We start from the raw sequence: 15,070 nt of genomic DNA, 5'->3' as shown, positions 1-15,070 counted from the left end.
CTGCTAATATTTGGGATGGTAAATTCTATTTAAAGCTGATCCTGGCCCGGTGCAATTCTGCATTTGGGGGTGGGTTTTTTTTGGTGCCAATTATCAGTTTCTTCACTGCTTTCATTTACACACCAACTCCCCATCATCACACTGAGGCATGGCCTTGTTTTATTCATCAAATATATCAGTTATTTATTTTTTACTGCCTTTTTTTTCCCCTCTTTGCAAGTGGATTGAATCTGAAAAATATTTTCACAGGCCATAGTTTGGATTGAATCAGAAAAGCGTTTTCCTGGCCCATGGTTTGCTCAAGTTTAATTCCCACTCCCCCTTATAGATATATATTTTGCTTTGGGTTATATATATATATAAAAAAATATATAAATAAATATATATGAATAAATATATAAAATATATAAAAATAAATATATAAAATATATAAATAAATATATAAATAAATGTATAAAAATATATAGAAATAAATATATAAAGATAAATATAAATAAATAAATAAATATATAAGTAAATATAAATAAACATATATAAGTAAATATATAGATAAATATATAAAATAAATATATATAAATATAAATAAATATATATAAATATATATAAATAAATCTATACATAAATATATAAAATATAAAAAAATAAATATATAAAAATATATATAAATAAATATATAGATAAATATATAAAATATATAAAATATATAAATAAATATATAAAATATATAAAAATAAATTTATAAAAATATATATAAATAAATATATAAAAATAAATATATAAAAATATATATAAATAAATATATAAAATATATAAAAATAAATATATAAAAATTTATAAATAAATATATAAATAAATGTATAAAAATATATAGAAATAAATATATAAAGATAAATATAAATAAATAAATAAGTAAATATAAATAAACATATATAAGTAAATATATATAAATATATAAAATAAATATATATAAATATAAATAAATATATATAAATATATATAAATAAATCTATACATAAATATATAAAATATAAAAAATAAATATATATATAAATAAATATATAAAAATAAATATATAAAAATATATATAAATAAATATATATATATATATTTGGGTTACAGCACTTTGTTTTTACTCTCATTATCCCCCCCTAACAATCCCGAGTCACTGGAAACTCTCCTTGAGTTGGAAGCGGGAATATAAAACGTTTTGACTTTTGAAGGTGGGGGGGAAAAATCAAATTATTGTTCAGCTTCTAATTAAAATTAAGGGTCATCCCCCCTCCAAGCACTTTGTGTGGTGCTTCCAGCTGCTGCGGGGATAAAAAATTCCTGCTTTTTGTTTGGAATTCCAGGAGACCTGGAGATTGTGAGCAGCGCCACCAAGAGGAACACCCGAGATGTCGGAGTGACTTTTCCAACGCCGAGATCCCTCCAGGCAAACCAGAGGCCTCGGGAATCCTGGCATGGTGTCCATGGTAATATATATATATTTATATATATATATATTTATAATATATATTTACTGAAGAAAATTTATACAAAACTATTGCCAAAAATATATATACACATATGTATTTATATATTGATAATGTCTATTTAAAAAAGAAAATTTACACAAAACCACTGTCAAAATATTTTTATATATTTATATTTATTTATATATATTTATAGATTTGTAATCTATATTTAATGGAGAAAATTTATACAAAACCATTGCCAAAAAAAATATGTATACACATATATATTTATATATTGATAATGTCTATTTAAAAAAGAAAATTTACACAAAACCACTGTCAAAATATTTTTATATATTTATTTATATATATTCATGTATTTATAATATATATTTAATGAAGAAGATTTATACAAAACCATTGCCAAAAAAAATATATACACATGTATATTTATATATTGATAATGTATATTTAAAAAAGAAAATTTACACGAAACCACTGTCAAACATATTTATATATATTTACATTTTTATGTATATTTATATAGTTATATAATATGTATTTAATGAAGAAAATTTATACAAAACCACCAAAAATATTTATATACATATATATTTTTATATATATATTTATATATATTTATAATCTATATTTAATGAAGAAAATTTATACAAAACCACTGCCAAAAATATATATACACATATATATTTATATATTTATATATTGATAATATATATTTTATAAAGAAAATTTACACAAAACCACTACCAAAATATTTATATATATTTATATTTATTTATATATATTTATGTTTACAATATATAATTAATGAAGAAAATTTATACAAAACCACTGCCAAAAATATTTATATATCTATTTATATATTTACAATATATGTCTAATCAATAGATGTGATACAAAACCACTGCAAAAATATTTATATATATATTTATACATTTACAATATATATTTAATCAATAGATTTGTACAAAACCACTGCAAAAATATTTATATATAGATTTATATATTTACAATATATATTTAATCAATAGATTTGATACAACACCACTGCCAAAAATATTTATATATATATTTATATATTTATAATATATGTTTTATCAATAAATTTGATACAAACCCACTGGCACTGCTGTGGTTTAAGCCCAAGTGGCACCTGAGCCCTGCTGACTCCATCCCAGTGGGATGTGGGATGGAGTGGGAAGGGTAGAAGTGAGGGAACCACTGGATTGAGATCCAGGCAGTTTAACAGGGAAAGCAAAACAAGGGATTCACTCCCCAGTTCCAGAATCCTGGAATGGTTTGAGTTGGAAGGGATCTTAAAGATCATCTTGTTCCACCCCCTGCCATGGGCAGGGACACCTTCCTCTATCCCAGGTTGCTCCAACCTGGCCTTGGACACTTCCAGGGATCCAGGGGCAGCCACAGCTTCTCTGCCCAACCTGTGCCAGGGCCTCCCCACCCTCCCAGCCAGGAATTCCTTCCCAAATCCCACCTAAATCTCCCCTTTTCCATTGTGTAGCCATTCCCTGTGTCCTGTCCCTCCACCCCTTGTCCCAGTCCCTCTCCAGCTCTCCTGGACCCCTTTTAGGCCCTGGAAGGATCCTTTTAGGTGCGGATGAAGACTTGCCCACTTTCCCATTCCCAGGAAAGCTGGGCTCCCATCGTGCCTCGTGGTGACTTGGGAAGGAGAAACACCATCACTCCAAGTGTCCCCCTTCCTTCTTCCCTCAGCTCTGTCAGCTGCTGTCCCATAGTCTGGGATATCCTGTGGATCAGTTGGGATCAGCTGTCCCAGCTGTGTCCTCTCCCAGCTCCTTGTGCCCTCCCAGCCTCCTGGGATTCCTTCAGGAAAAGGACCATAGGTGGGGATGGATGTTGCACGTGTTTGTCTCCCAATCTTCGTTCTCTCCTGTGCTCTTTCAACAGGGACCTCGTGGTTTGTCCAAGGAGACGACTTGAAATCTGAATCTAGGAAAGAAAACCATTCCAGTGCCATTTCTGGTCCTGGGCCATCCTGGTTTGAGCCCTGGACCAGCACGAAGCCCTGGAGGGAACCTCTCCGAGAGAAAAACTGGGAAGAGCAGCAGCACCACGTGATTCCAGCAGCAGCTCCAGACAGAGGTGCTGGGAAGGGGCCTGTGCTGCCCTTTGTGAAGCTCACGCTGCAGGTGAGGGCACCTTCCACTGTGGGACTGCTGAGATCTCCCTGGATTTAGAATCCTGGAATGGTTTGGGACCTTAAAGCCCATCCAGTTCCACCCCTTGCCATGGGCAGGGACACCTTCCACTACCCCAGGTTGTTCCAACTTGGCCTTGGACACTTCCAGGCATCCAGGGGCAGCCACAGCTTCTCTGCCCAACCTGGACCAGCAGGATTGAGGATTAGGGATCAGGATTTAGGATTGAGGATTAGGGATCAGGATTTAGGATTCAGGATATGTCACTGGGGAATGGGGGCAGTTTTCTCACGCTGAGTCACAGACCTGGACACACCTTTTTGGTTATTAAACATCAAAGCCTGGGTTGGTTCAGGAGCCATTGGGGGCAGAACTGGTGCCTTCAATCTCTGTAGAACTTCCCAGCACAAAGCACTGGAATTATTTCAGGAGTCCCTGGAGTCCGGAGGGAACAAGGGCAGGTCCCCCTGCACTGTCCCACATGACTGCAGGCAGTGAGGAGCACGGCTGCAGGTGCCAAGACAGGTTTGGGGACAGCAAACATCAGCTCCAAGTGTGGCCCCCACGGAGGAACTGGGTCTTTAAGGCAGGGAATCATGGAATGGTTTGGGTTGGAAGGGACCTTAAAGCTCATCCAGTCCCACCCCCTGCCCTGGGCAGGGACACCTTCCACTAGCCCAGGTTGCTCCAAGCCCCGTCCAACCCTGGACACTTCCAGGGCTGGGTTTTGAGTTGTTTCAAGGGTTGTGCTGAATCTTGTGGAATCCCTTTTTGTTCCTTGTTTTTATTTCCCCTCGTGGTGTCTGCAGCTCCCTCGGGATGGGAAGTGGAGGGGCAGCACAGGCCTCTTGTCTCTGGTGCCCAGGGACAGCACCCAGGGAAGGGCTGGAGCTGTGCCAGGGCAGGCTCAGGTTGGATCTCAGGAAAAGGTTCTTCCCCCAGAGGGTGGTTGGGCACTGCCCAGGCTCCCCAGGGCAGTGGGCACAGCCCCAAGGCTGCCAGAGCTCCAGGAGGGTTTGGACAACGCTCTGAGGGACAGGGTGGGATTGTTGGGGTATCCATGCAGGACCAGGAGTTGGACTGGATGATCCTGGTGGGTCCCTTCCAACTGAGGATATTCCAGGGTTCTGTGACCTTTATAATCATTGGAAGCCTCACAAATCCATCCTTTTTGCTTCTGCCAATCTGGCTTCCCCCAATACACTTCCCCAATATTTGAAATATCTGATATTTTAGGGCTTAAATTATTCGGCTTCAGGAACCAGCAGAAATGGAGCTGGTGTGACATCGAGCCATGACTTGGTTCCGTGCTGAAATAATCCTGTGGTCTACAGAATATTTTTTATTCATTTTATTTTAATTTTGTTTTATTTGACTTTATTTCCCCCCTTTTCCCTCCATTTTCCCCCCTTTTTTCCCCCTTTTCCCCCTTTTTCCCCCCTTCTCCCCCTTTTGCTTTCCCCTTCCCTGTCCTTTTCCCCTTTCCTGTCCCCTTTCCCTTTCCTCCTTTTCCTTTTCCTTTCCCTTTTCCCCTTTCACTTTTCCCCTTTCCCTTTTTCCTTTCCCCTCTCCCTTTCCCTTTTTCCTTTCCCTTTTTCCTTTCTCTTTTTCCCTTTCCCTTTTTCCTTTCCCTTTTTCCTTTCCCTTTTTCCCTTTCCCTTTTTCCCTTTCCCTTTTTCCTTTCCCTTTTTCCTTTCACTTTTCCCCTTTCCCTTTTTCCTTTCCCCTCTCCCTTTCCCTTTTTCCTTTCCCTTTTTCCTTTCTCTTTTTCCCTTTCCCTTTTTCCCTTTTTCCCTTTTTCCCTTTCCCTTTTTCCCTTTCCCTTTTTCCTTTCCCTTTTTCCTTTCCCTTTTTCCTTTCCCTTTTTCCCTTTCCCTTTTTCCCTTTCCCTTTTTCCCTTTTTCCCTTTCCCTTTTTCCCTTTCCCTTTTTCCTTTCCCTTTTTCCCTTTCCCTTTTTCCCTTTCCCTTTTTCCTCTCCCTTTTCCCTCTCCCCTTTCTCTTTCCCCTCTCCCTTTTCCCTTTCCCCTCTTCCTTTCCCTTTCCCTTTCCCCCTTTCCTTTTCCTTTCCCCTTCCCTTTTTCCCTTTTCCCCCTTTCCCTTTCCCTTTCCCTTTCCCTTCCCCTCTTCCCTCTTCCCTTTTCCCTTTCTCGTTCCCCTTTCCCTTTTCCTTCCCCTTTCCCTTTCCTTTCCCCTCTCCCTTTTCCCTTTCCCCTTTCCTTGTTCTTATTATTTTATCCCTCTTTTACCTTTCTTTTCTCTCCGGCCCCTTAATTTCCCGTTTGTCCCCAAATCGTGATCTCCGACGCCACAGGATTTCCCACATCCCACCAACTATTCCCACAAGATTCTTTTCCCACCCTTTGGAATTTGTGGGGATATTTGGGACCCTTTGGGCCCCTGAGGGTGTGTTTTGTCCCCCCTCAGGAGGCTCTGGCCGTTCATCGCCCCGAGTTCATCTCCCGCTCCGGGGAGCGAGTGAAGCACCTCAAGCTGCTCATGGAGGAGAGGAGGATCCAGAGGGGGCTGCAATCCCAGCGGGAAGAGCCTGGGAATCCCCCCGGGAAGAGGAAGGGCTGCAGGAGTGCCAGTCACCTGCTGGCCGACACAGGTACCGTCAGGAGGCTTTAAAGTCATTCATTCCACTTTTAATTGTAATTTTTTTGTGCATTTAAACTCATTTAATGAGATTTTAATTCATTAATTCCATTTTAATTCTAAATTTTAACCCATTTGAACTCTAATAAATTGTTAATTAATTCGGTTTTCCATTCTAAATTTGAATTCATTTACCTCATTAATGAATTTTAAATTCATTAATTCAGGTTTTAATTTTAAATTTCAATTCCTTAATTTAACAAAGTTTTAACTCATTCAGTCTTTAAATTTGAATTCATTTTCATTCATTAATTTAATGAAATTTTAACTCATTAATTCAATTTGAATTCTAACTTTTAATCCGTTTGAACTTTAATGAATTGTTAATTAATTCAGTTTTCCATTCTAAATTTGAATTCATTTACCTCATTAACGAATTTTAAATTCATTAATTCAGTTTTTAATTTTAAATTTCAATGCATTTACATTAAGTTAACGAAATTTTGATTAATTCAGTTTTTAAATTTCAGTTTTAATTCATTAATTTAATGAAATTTTAACTCATTCAATCTTTAAATTTCAATTAGTTTCAATTCATTAATGTAACAAAATTTTAACTCATTAATTCAATTTGAATTCTTTTAATCCGTTTGAACTCTAATGAATTGTTAATTAATTCAGTTTTCCATTGTAAATTTGAATACATTTACCTCATTAATGAATTTTAAATTCATTAATTCAATTTTTAGTTTTAAATTTCAGTTGAGTTAGTTAATGAAATTTTAACTCATTCAATCTTTAAATTTCAATTAGTTTCAATTCATTAATGAAAAGAAATTTTAACTCATTAATTCCATTTTAATTCTAAATTTTAATCCATTTGAACTTTAATGAATTGTTAATTAATTCAGTTTTCCATTCTAAATTTGAATTCATTTACCTCATTAACGAATTTTAAATTCATTAATTCAGTTTTTAATTTTAAATTTCAATGCATTTACATTAAGTTAACGAAATTTTGATTAATTCAGTTTTTAAATTTCAGTTTTAATTCATTAATTTAATGAAATTTTAACTCATTCAATCTTTAAATTTCAATTAGTTTCAATTCATTAATGTAACAAAATTTTAACTCATTAATTCAATTTGAATTCTTTTAATCCGTTTGAACTCTAATGAATTGTTAATTAATTCAGTTTTCCATTGTAAATTTGAATACATTTACCTCATTAATGAATTTTAAATTCATTAATTCAATTTTTAGTTTTAAATTTCAGTTGAGTTAGTTAATGAAATTTTAACTCATTCAATCTTTAAATTTCTGTTAGTTTCAATTCATTAATGAAATTTTAATTCAATTTGAATTCATTTGAACTCTAATGAATTTTTAATTAATTCCATTTTTAATTCTAAATTTGAATTCATTTTACCTCATTAATGAATTTTAAATTCATTAATTCAGTTTTTAATTTTAAATTTCAATTCAATTCATTAATTTAATGAAATTTTAATTCATTAATTCCACTTTAATTCTAAATTTTAATCCATTTGAACTCTAATGAATTGTTAATTTATTCGGTTTTCCATTCCATATTTGAATTCATGTTACATCATTAATGAATTTTAAACTCATTAATTCAGTTTTTAATATAAATTTCAATTCAGGTCATTATTTTAATGAAATTTTAACTCATTCAATCCTTAAATTTCAATTAGTTTTAATTCATTATTTTAATGACAGTTTAATTCATTAATTCCATTTTAGTTCTAAATTTTAATCTGTTTGAACTCTAATAAATTGTTCATTATTTTGGTTTTCCATTCTAAATTTGAATTCATTTTACCTCATTAATGAATTTTAAATTCATTAATTCAGTTTTTAATTTTAAATTTCAGTACATTTTCATTAATTTAACAAAATTTTGACGCATTCAATTTTTAACTTTAAATTTCAGTTAGTTTCAATTCCTTAATTTTAATTAATTAATTCAGTTTTAATTTATTTGAACTCTAATGAATAATTCAGGTTTTAATTCTAAATTTGAATTCATTTTACCTCATTAACGAATTCTAAATTCATTAATTCTGTTTTTAACTTCAAATTTCAATTCATTTTAATTCATTAATTTAATGAAATTTTAATTCATTAATTCAGTTTTACTTCTAAATTTGAAATCATTTGAACTCAGTGAATTTTTAATTCATTCAGTTTTTAATTTTAAATTTCAATTCATTTTAATTCATTAATTTAACGAAATTTTAATTCATTAATTCAGTTTTACTTCTAAATTTGAAATCATTTGAACTCAGTGAATTTTTAATTCATTCAGTTTTTAATTTTAAATTTCAATTCATTTTAATTCATTAATTTAATGAAACTTAAATTCATTTATTCAGTTTTTTTATTTCAGGTTTTACTGATTTTGATTCAATAATGTAATGAAATTTTAATTCATTAATTCAGTTTTAAATTGCAATTCGTCGTAATTCACTAATTTAATGAAATTTTAATTCATTAATTCAGTTTTTAATTTAAATTTTCTGTCATTTCAAGCCATTAATTCAATTATTAATTTTAAATTTTAATTTGTGTTAAGTCACTAATTTAATGAATTTCCACACGGTGCTTTGCTGTGTGTGTTTCTAATAGAAGTGCTCCAATTATTGAACTTTAATGTCTATAAAACTCTTACAAAAATTCTTATAAAGAATTTTTTATAAAAAGTCTTCATAGAAGAATTTTTAATAATAATTTTAGAAAGAGTTTTAACAAAGGGGTTTTTTTAATAAAGATTTTTATAAAACTTATAAAAGAATTGATGATCAGTGAATTTATTCATCGTTCCCTTAACTCCCAATTTTCCGTGCAGGTTTTTCAATGAGGGAAAAAAGAAGAGCGATTCCAAAGAGTGAAATGGTTCAAAGGTCTAAAAGGTAAATTTGAGGAGATTTAATTCCAGGTGGGAAAAGGAAATCGGTGAGATCCCACCTGGAATAATCCCTCCGGCTCCGGGTTCTCCTGCGTAAGGAGGACGTGGAATTGTTGGAGCGAGTCCAGAGGAGGCCACGAGGTTGATAAAGGGACTGGAGCCCCTTCCCTATGGAGACAGGCTGGGAAAACTGGGAATGTTCAGCTGGAGGGGAGGAGGTTCTGGGAAGATCTTCCAGGGATTTCCAGTGTGTGGAGGGGATCCAAGGAAACCGGAGAGAGACCCTTCCTCTGGAAATGCAGTGACAGGACAATGGGAATGGCTTCAGACTGAAAGGGGGGACATTTGGGTTGGATATTGGGAAGGAATTCTTCCCTGGGAGGGTGGGGAGGGGCTGGGATGGAATTCCCAGAGAAGCTGTGGCTGCCCCTGGATCCCTGGGAGTGTCCAAGGCCAGGTTGGAGCAACCTGGGAGAGTGGAAGGTGTCCCTGCCCATGGCAGGGGCTGGAATGAGATGGGCTTTAAGGTCCCTTCCAACCCAAACCATTCCATGATTCCATGATTAAAGGAAGATTTGGGGAATGAGATGGGCTTTAAGGTCCCTTCCGAGCCAAACCATTCCATGATTCCATGATTAAAGGAAGATTTGGGGAATGAGATGGGCTTTAAGGTCCCTTCCAAGCCAAACCATTCCATGATTCCATGATTAAAGGAAGATTTGGGGAATGAGATGGGCTTTAAGGTCCCTTCCAAGCCAAACCATTCCATGATTCCATGATTAAAGGAAGATTTGGGGAAGGTTCAGCAGCAGCACATTATTGAAAACACTACAATTTGGGAAAGCTGCCTAAGTAGCTTTAATCAGGTTATTCCTGGGATAAAATCCTGCCGTGGATGAACGGACACATCACTGGGAATCAGCAAAACCAGTGTGGAAAATCCCTGGAATTATTCTGTCCAGAAGATATTGAGGCTCTGCCTGTTTCAGCTGAGTGACTGTATCAGCTGCATGATTATTTTAATGTCATAAATATTGCTTTTGGGAGGTGCTGCTTGGAAGAGGAAGACTTTATGGGATGTGGGAATTTCCTGTCTCACAGCTCTGTATTCCACATTTTCCCCTGGAAACCCTCAAATAGATTTTTCAGGCATGTGCTTGGCCAGGAGCCTTTAACAGAACATGAGCATAAAACAGAGAATGTTTTTTTTTTTAATATCATTAAGTCCCAAATCACTATTTATGGCTTTTTTTTTTCCCCTTTACCTTTCAGGATCTATGAGCAGCTTCCAGAGGTGAGGAAGAAGAGGGAGGAGGAGAAGAGGAGGCTGGAATACAACTCGTACCGCCTGAAAGCACAGCTCTACAAAACAGTGGGTGTTCTGCTCCAGGACATTCCAGGGTGTTCTTCCCAGAACTCACAAATAGAGAGGAATATTTGCTAAGTGGGAATCCTGTGGTTTTGGAATTTTGGGGGGTTAGGCTGTACTGGGATTTAATCAGGGTCAGAGAAGCCAAGCTTAGGAAACCCAAAATCCTAAAATAAGCAGAGGAGCCTCATTTGGCCCCTTGGAGAAGGGAATCTCCAAAAATGACCATCCATGAGCTTCGTCTTCCTCTTAATAAGGCCTGATCATGGAATCATGGAATGGTTTGGGTTGGAAGGGACCTTAAAGATCATCCAGTGCCACCCCCTGCCATGGGCAGGGACACCTCCCACTAGCCCAGGTCACTCCAACCTGGCCTTGGACACTTCCAAGGGATGGAACAGCCACAGCTTCCCTGGGAATTCCACCCCAGCCCCTCACCACCCTCCCAGGGAACAATTTCTTCCCAGTATCCACCCTAAATTTCCCCTCTTTCAGTCTGAAGCCGTTCCCCCTTGTCCTGTCCCTCCATCCCTTGTCCAAAGTCTCTCTCCATCTTTCTTGTCGCTCCTTCAGGTCCTGGAAGGTCACAATCAGGTCACCTCAGAGCCTTTTCTTTTCCAGGCTGAACAATCCCAGTTCTCCCAGTGTTTCCTCACAGCAGAGCTGTTCCATCCCTGTCACCTGGACTCCTCTGGGCTCACTCCAGCAGCTCCATGTCCTCCCTGTGCTGGAGACCCAAAAGATGAGGAACCACAAACTCTTTGTAGGACAAACACTGAGCTTTAAACCTGACTTATTTCACTTTTAGCATTATGACTCTTTCCTGGCTGAGTTATTCCAGCCAGAGCCTGGGAAATTAGTTATTCCAGCCAGAGCTGGAATAATAATTTTGTTGGGAACAGCAGTAATTGGATTTTAAAAGTCAGGGCTTGTAACTCAATGTATTATCCAGAACACCTTTTCAATGTGATTGTGGGGATTCTCCACCAGAAGTACTTGGATTTGATGCTGTATTTTTTGCAGGGTATTTTCAGGACATATTTTTGTCAGCAGCCTGAAAATTCCAGGTGCTGGTACAGTAAAGTTTGAGGAGTTAATGAATGCTGGAAGTCATTGACTTGGAATAGCAGAGTCAGCTGGAAGCAGAGAGGGAATAGGATCAGAAGTTTTGGATATCAATGTGGTTTTGATTGGAAGATGCTGATTCATGGCAGTAAATAATTGGAATATTGTACTTTTCCTTGCTGATGCAGAAGAGCTGCCATGAGCAGCTGCAAATACAGGGAATGGTTTGTTTGGGATGTGGTTGATGTGTTGCTGAGAGCACCAATTCCGTGCACGGATTGTTCACGAGATAAAGAACGACAGATTTTGTGGAATGACTCCAGAAATGAGGCAGGGAATTAGGGGGAGAAAAGAGATGGTACCAAAAATACACAAGGAATGTGTTTGATCTGGGGTTTTGTGGGATTTAGGGATCCACTGTGCCCAAAGTATGGTCTGAGGGTCTCTCTGGGAATGTAGAACAGCAGGTCTGGGCTCTGGAGCAGAGCTGGCTCCTGTTTGAATTCCTGTCACCTGGAAGAGCCCTTTGTGCCTCAGTCCAACCCAGCAGGGGACAGTTCCTTTGGGATATATCCAGAGAAAGTCTGGGAAGAGAGAGGGAAGAACAGAGTCAGGTTAGTGTGGGGTCAGTGCTGGAGCTGGGCATGGTCCTTGTATTCTCTGCCTGCCTGGGAAATGCCCAGTGACAGGAGCTGTCCCTAAAATCAGAGAATCATGGAATCATTCGGGTTGGAAAAGGCTTCTAAGATCATCCAGTCCAACCATCCCCCAGCACTGCCAAGGCCACCACTGACCCGTGTCCCCAAGTGCCACATCCACGGGTTTTTGGAACACTTCCAGGGGTGGGGACTCCACCACTGCCCTGGGCAGCCCATTCCAAGGCCTGACAACCCTTTCCATGAAGAATTTTTCCCTAATATCCAACCTAAACCTCCCCTGGCACAGCTTGAGGCTGTTCCCTCTCCTCCTGTCCCTTGTTTTTTGGGAGCCCCCCCCAGCTCCCCCCTCCTGTCAGGGAGTTGCAGAGCCAGAAGGTCCCCCCTGAGCCTCCTTTTCTCCAGGCTGAGCCCCCCCAGCTCCCTCAGCTGCTCCTGCTGCTCCAAGAGTGGGATTCTCCAGCATTCCAGAGGATGTGTGTGTCTCTGCAGGGCCTTGAGGGCTCACAGGGGGTGATTAAAATTTGGGAAAGGAAGCAATGAATTAATGAATCTCATTCCAACCCCCTGCCATGGGGACACCTTCCACTATCCCAGGTTGCTCCAAGCTCTGTCCAACCTGGCCTTGGAGACTTCTTGGGAATAACAGTCTTAATGTCCAGGTTGAGGGATGAGCTGAAACTGAGTTTGTTTGACTCCAAGAGCCCAAATCAGTGAATACATATGAACAAAATTTGCTTACTTTTTGTAAAGCCCGAGTGAAAATATTCCCACGGGACACCTGGGAAAGTTTAAGGCTCTCAGGGCTTGTTTTAAGACATTTCTGTGACAATTTTAAGGCATTTCTGGCTCAGAGGGAGGTGAAGAGAGAATAAAAAACCAGTTTTGTTGGCCCTGAGTGAGGATGGGATTGTTGGGCTCACACAGAACCAGAGACATCAGAATTCCTGGGCTAGGAAGTGGCTCAGGGTTGCACAGACATTCCTAATTTCTGAAATTGTGAAATAATTATCTTTATTAAGATAGCAGAGTTATTTTTGTCACGGGGTGCACATGGATCTGGGCTGATGTTCTGCCCCAGCATCCCTTTGCTTTTGTACTTTGAATTTCAAATAAAATCATCCCAGTCAGAGCAGGGAATGGGCCTTAAATTTGGAAAACTCTGGAGTGGGAACAGATTCCTGATCTGATGGTGGCAGAAATCAGAACTCTCTGAGCCCCTGTGAAGCAAAAATGGATTTTATGAGTTTATCAGATACAAATTTTATCCATAGCTGAGCCTTTTCCACTAGAATGGAGCGAGTTTGTAATTTTAATAAATAGGGAATATGGGAAAAGCCTCCATAAAGGGGATAACAATTGATTTCTGTGCTTCTCTCTATCCCTTAAAAAAAAAGCAACACAATATTAGCACTGAGGAGCCTTATTTTATTTAAGAAAGGGACCACAAGGTGTCACTGCCCCAAAGGGAAAAGCACTTTGTTCTGGAACTGGGAGACAATTCCACAGCAGATTTGGGAAGATTTGGGAGCTCTGAGGAATAATGGGAGGTGTAAGGGGAAAAAATCATGGAATCACAGCCTGGTTTGGGTTGGAAGGGACCTTAAAACCCATCCAGCTCCACCCCTCCACCAAATATTCTGTGTTTGTTTGTTCTTTTCAAATTTATTACCTTTTTCTTTTTAAGCTTATTTTTGGAAGAGTTTGGAAATAACTTTTCGCCTTCAGGATTGTACAAGACTTCCATCTCCTCCCCTTCATCCTTCCCAGCAGATTCCGAATTTACTCCACTGTTTGTTGTAGAAAACACTTTCTGTACCTTCCACTGCTCTTGTTACTCTTCTCCCGGGTCCTTTCCTAAATACATCACAAATCTGGGAACAGGTGACTCCCAGAAGTTTCTACTCAGCAGGTGAAAGGAAGACATGATCATGGATATTCAGCTAATTCCAAGATATTTTGTATTTGTTTAGGCTTGTTCCTGACCATTCCCACAGCAGCCAGCATGGGATTATCCTGCTTTTTTTTCATGGGAATGAGTGAGAAACAACTGGGCTACTTTAGGTGTCCTAAAAGGTGTAAATAAATCCTCATTTTGTAGTGTTTTATTACCCTTTAATTCCCAGGTTGGAGCATCCTGGTCTAGTGGAAAGTGTCCCATGGCAGGGGGTTGGAACTGGATGGGCTTGAAAGTCCCTTCCAACCCAAACCATTCCTTGATTCCGTGATATTCTGTTCAGAAAACTGAGGAATATCTCCCTGCTCAGCATTTGGAACCTTCAAAGCACCAAAACTCATCTCTTGTCTCTCTTGTTTTTCCCTGCAGAAAATCACCAACCGTGTCTTAGGGAAGAAGGTGCCTTGGAACTGATGGAATGATCCCTTCAAACCAACCTGGGGTGTTCCAGCACTTGATGGGGAAGAGGCAAAAATGCAGGGAAATGCTCCCACAGCTCCAATTTTTGTGGTATTGGGTCGCTTTTGTACTGATCTAATCTTGCCCTATTTAAGAATCAGTGATTTGGGATGAATGTCAGGGTTTTAAACAAATGCCTGGGGGGGTTTTGTAGTGGTTTTAAGCACTTCCAAAGTCAACACAGTCTGGAAAAACTCAGTTCATAATATATTTCTAGCTCCCTGATTGGAATAGAAGCTTTATATATTTATTTTCAGTGGGTTTGAACAATGATTTTTATTATTATTATTATTATTATTATTTTTTTAATTCCTGTCTTGTAGAAAATTTACTTGTTTTGTACCGCAAAAAAAACCCTCAATAAAACACCTGAGTTGTAGTAA

At 37.7% G+C, this 15,070-nt stretch overlaps 1 protein-coding gene across 1 annotated transcript in view; it reads left to right on the top strand.

The window, feature by feature from the left end:
• Positions 1–15,070, top strand: part of LOC113999915 (Alstrom syndrome protein 1-like) — a gene marked incomplete at its 5' end in the record, with an annotated part of 39,318 nt that extends 24,248 nt beyond the window's left edge. The window contains 6 exons of the mRNA XM_039388877.1: positions 1,353–1,475; positions 3,405–3,646; positions 6,081–6,264; positions 9,122–9,185; positions 10,454–10,553; positions 14,598–15,070. Of these exons, the coding sequence (XP_039244811.1) occupies positions 1,353–1,475; positions 3,405–3,646; positions 6,081–6,264; positions 9,122–9,185; positions 10,454–10,553; positions 14,598–14,642 (758 nt within the window). The remainder of the gene's footprint in view (positions 1–1,352; positions 1,476–3,404; positions 3,647–6,080; positions 6,265–9,121; positions 9,186–10,453; positions 10,554–14,597) is intronic.

The sequence above is a fragment of the Pipra filicauda genome, unplaced genomic scaffold (assembly GCF_003945595.2).
Source record: "Pipra filicauda isolate LSUMZ 115617 unplaced genomic scaffold, ASM394559v2 scaffold695_size148437_pilon, whole genome shotgun sequence".
NCBI lineage: Eukaryota > Metazoa > Chordata > Aves > Passeriformes > Pipridae > Pipra > Pipra filicauda.
The sequence above is the reverse complement of the archived record's forward strand: the minus strand, read 5'-3'. Positions and strand labels throughout refer to the sequence as shown.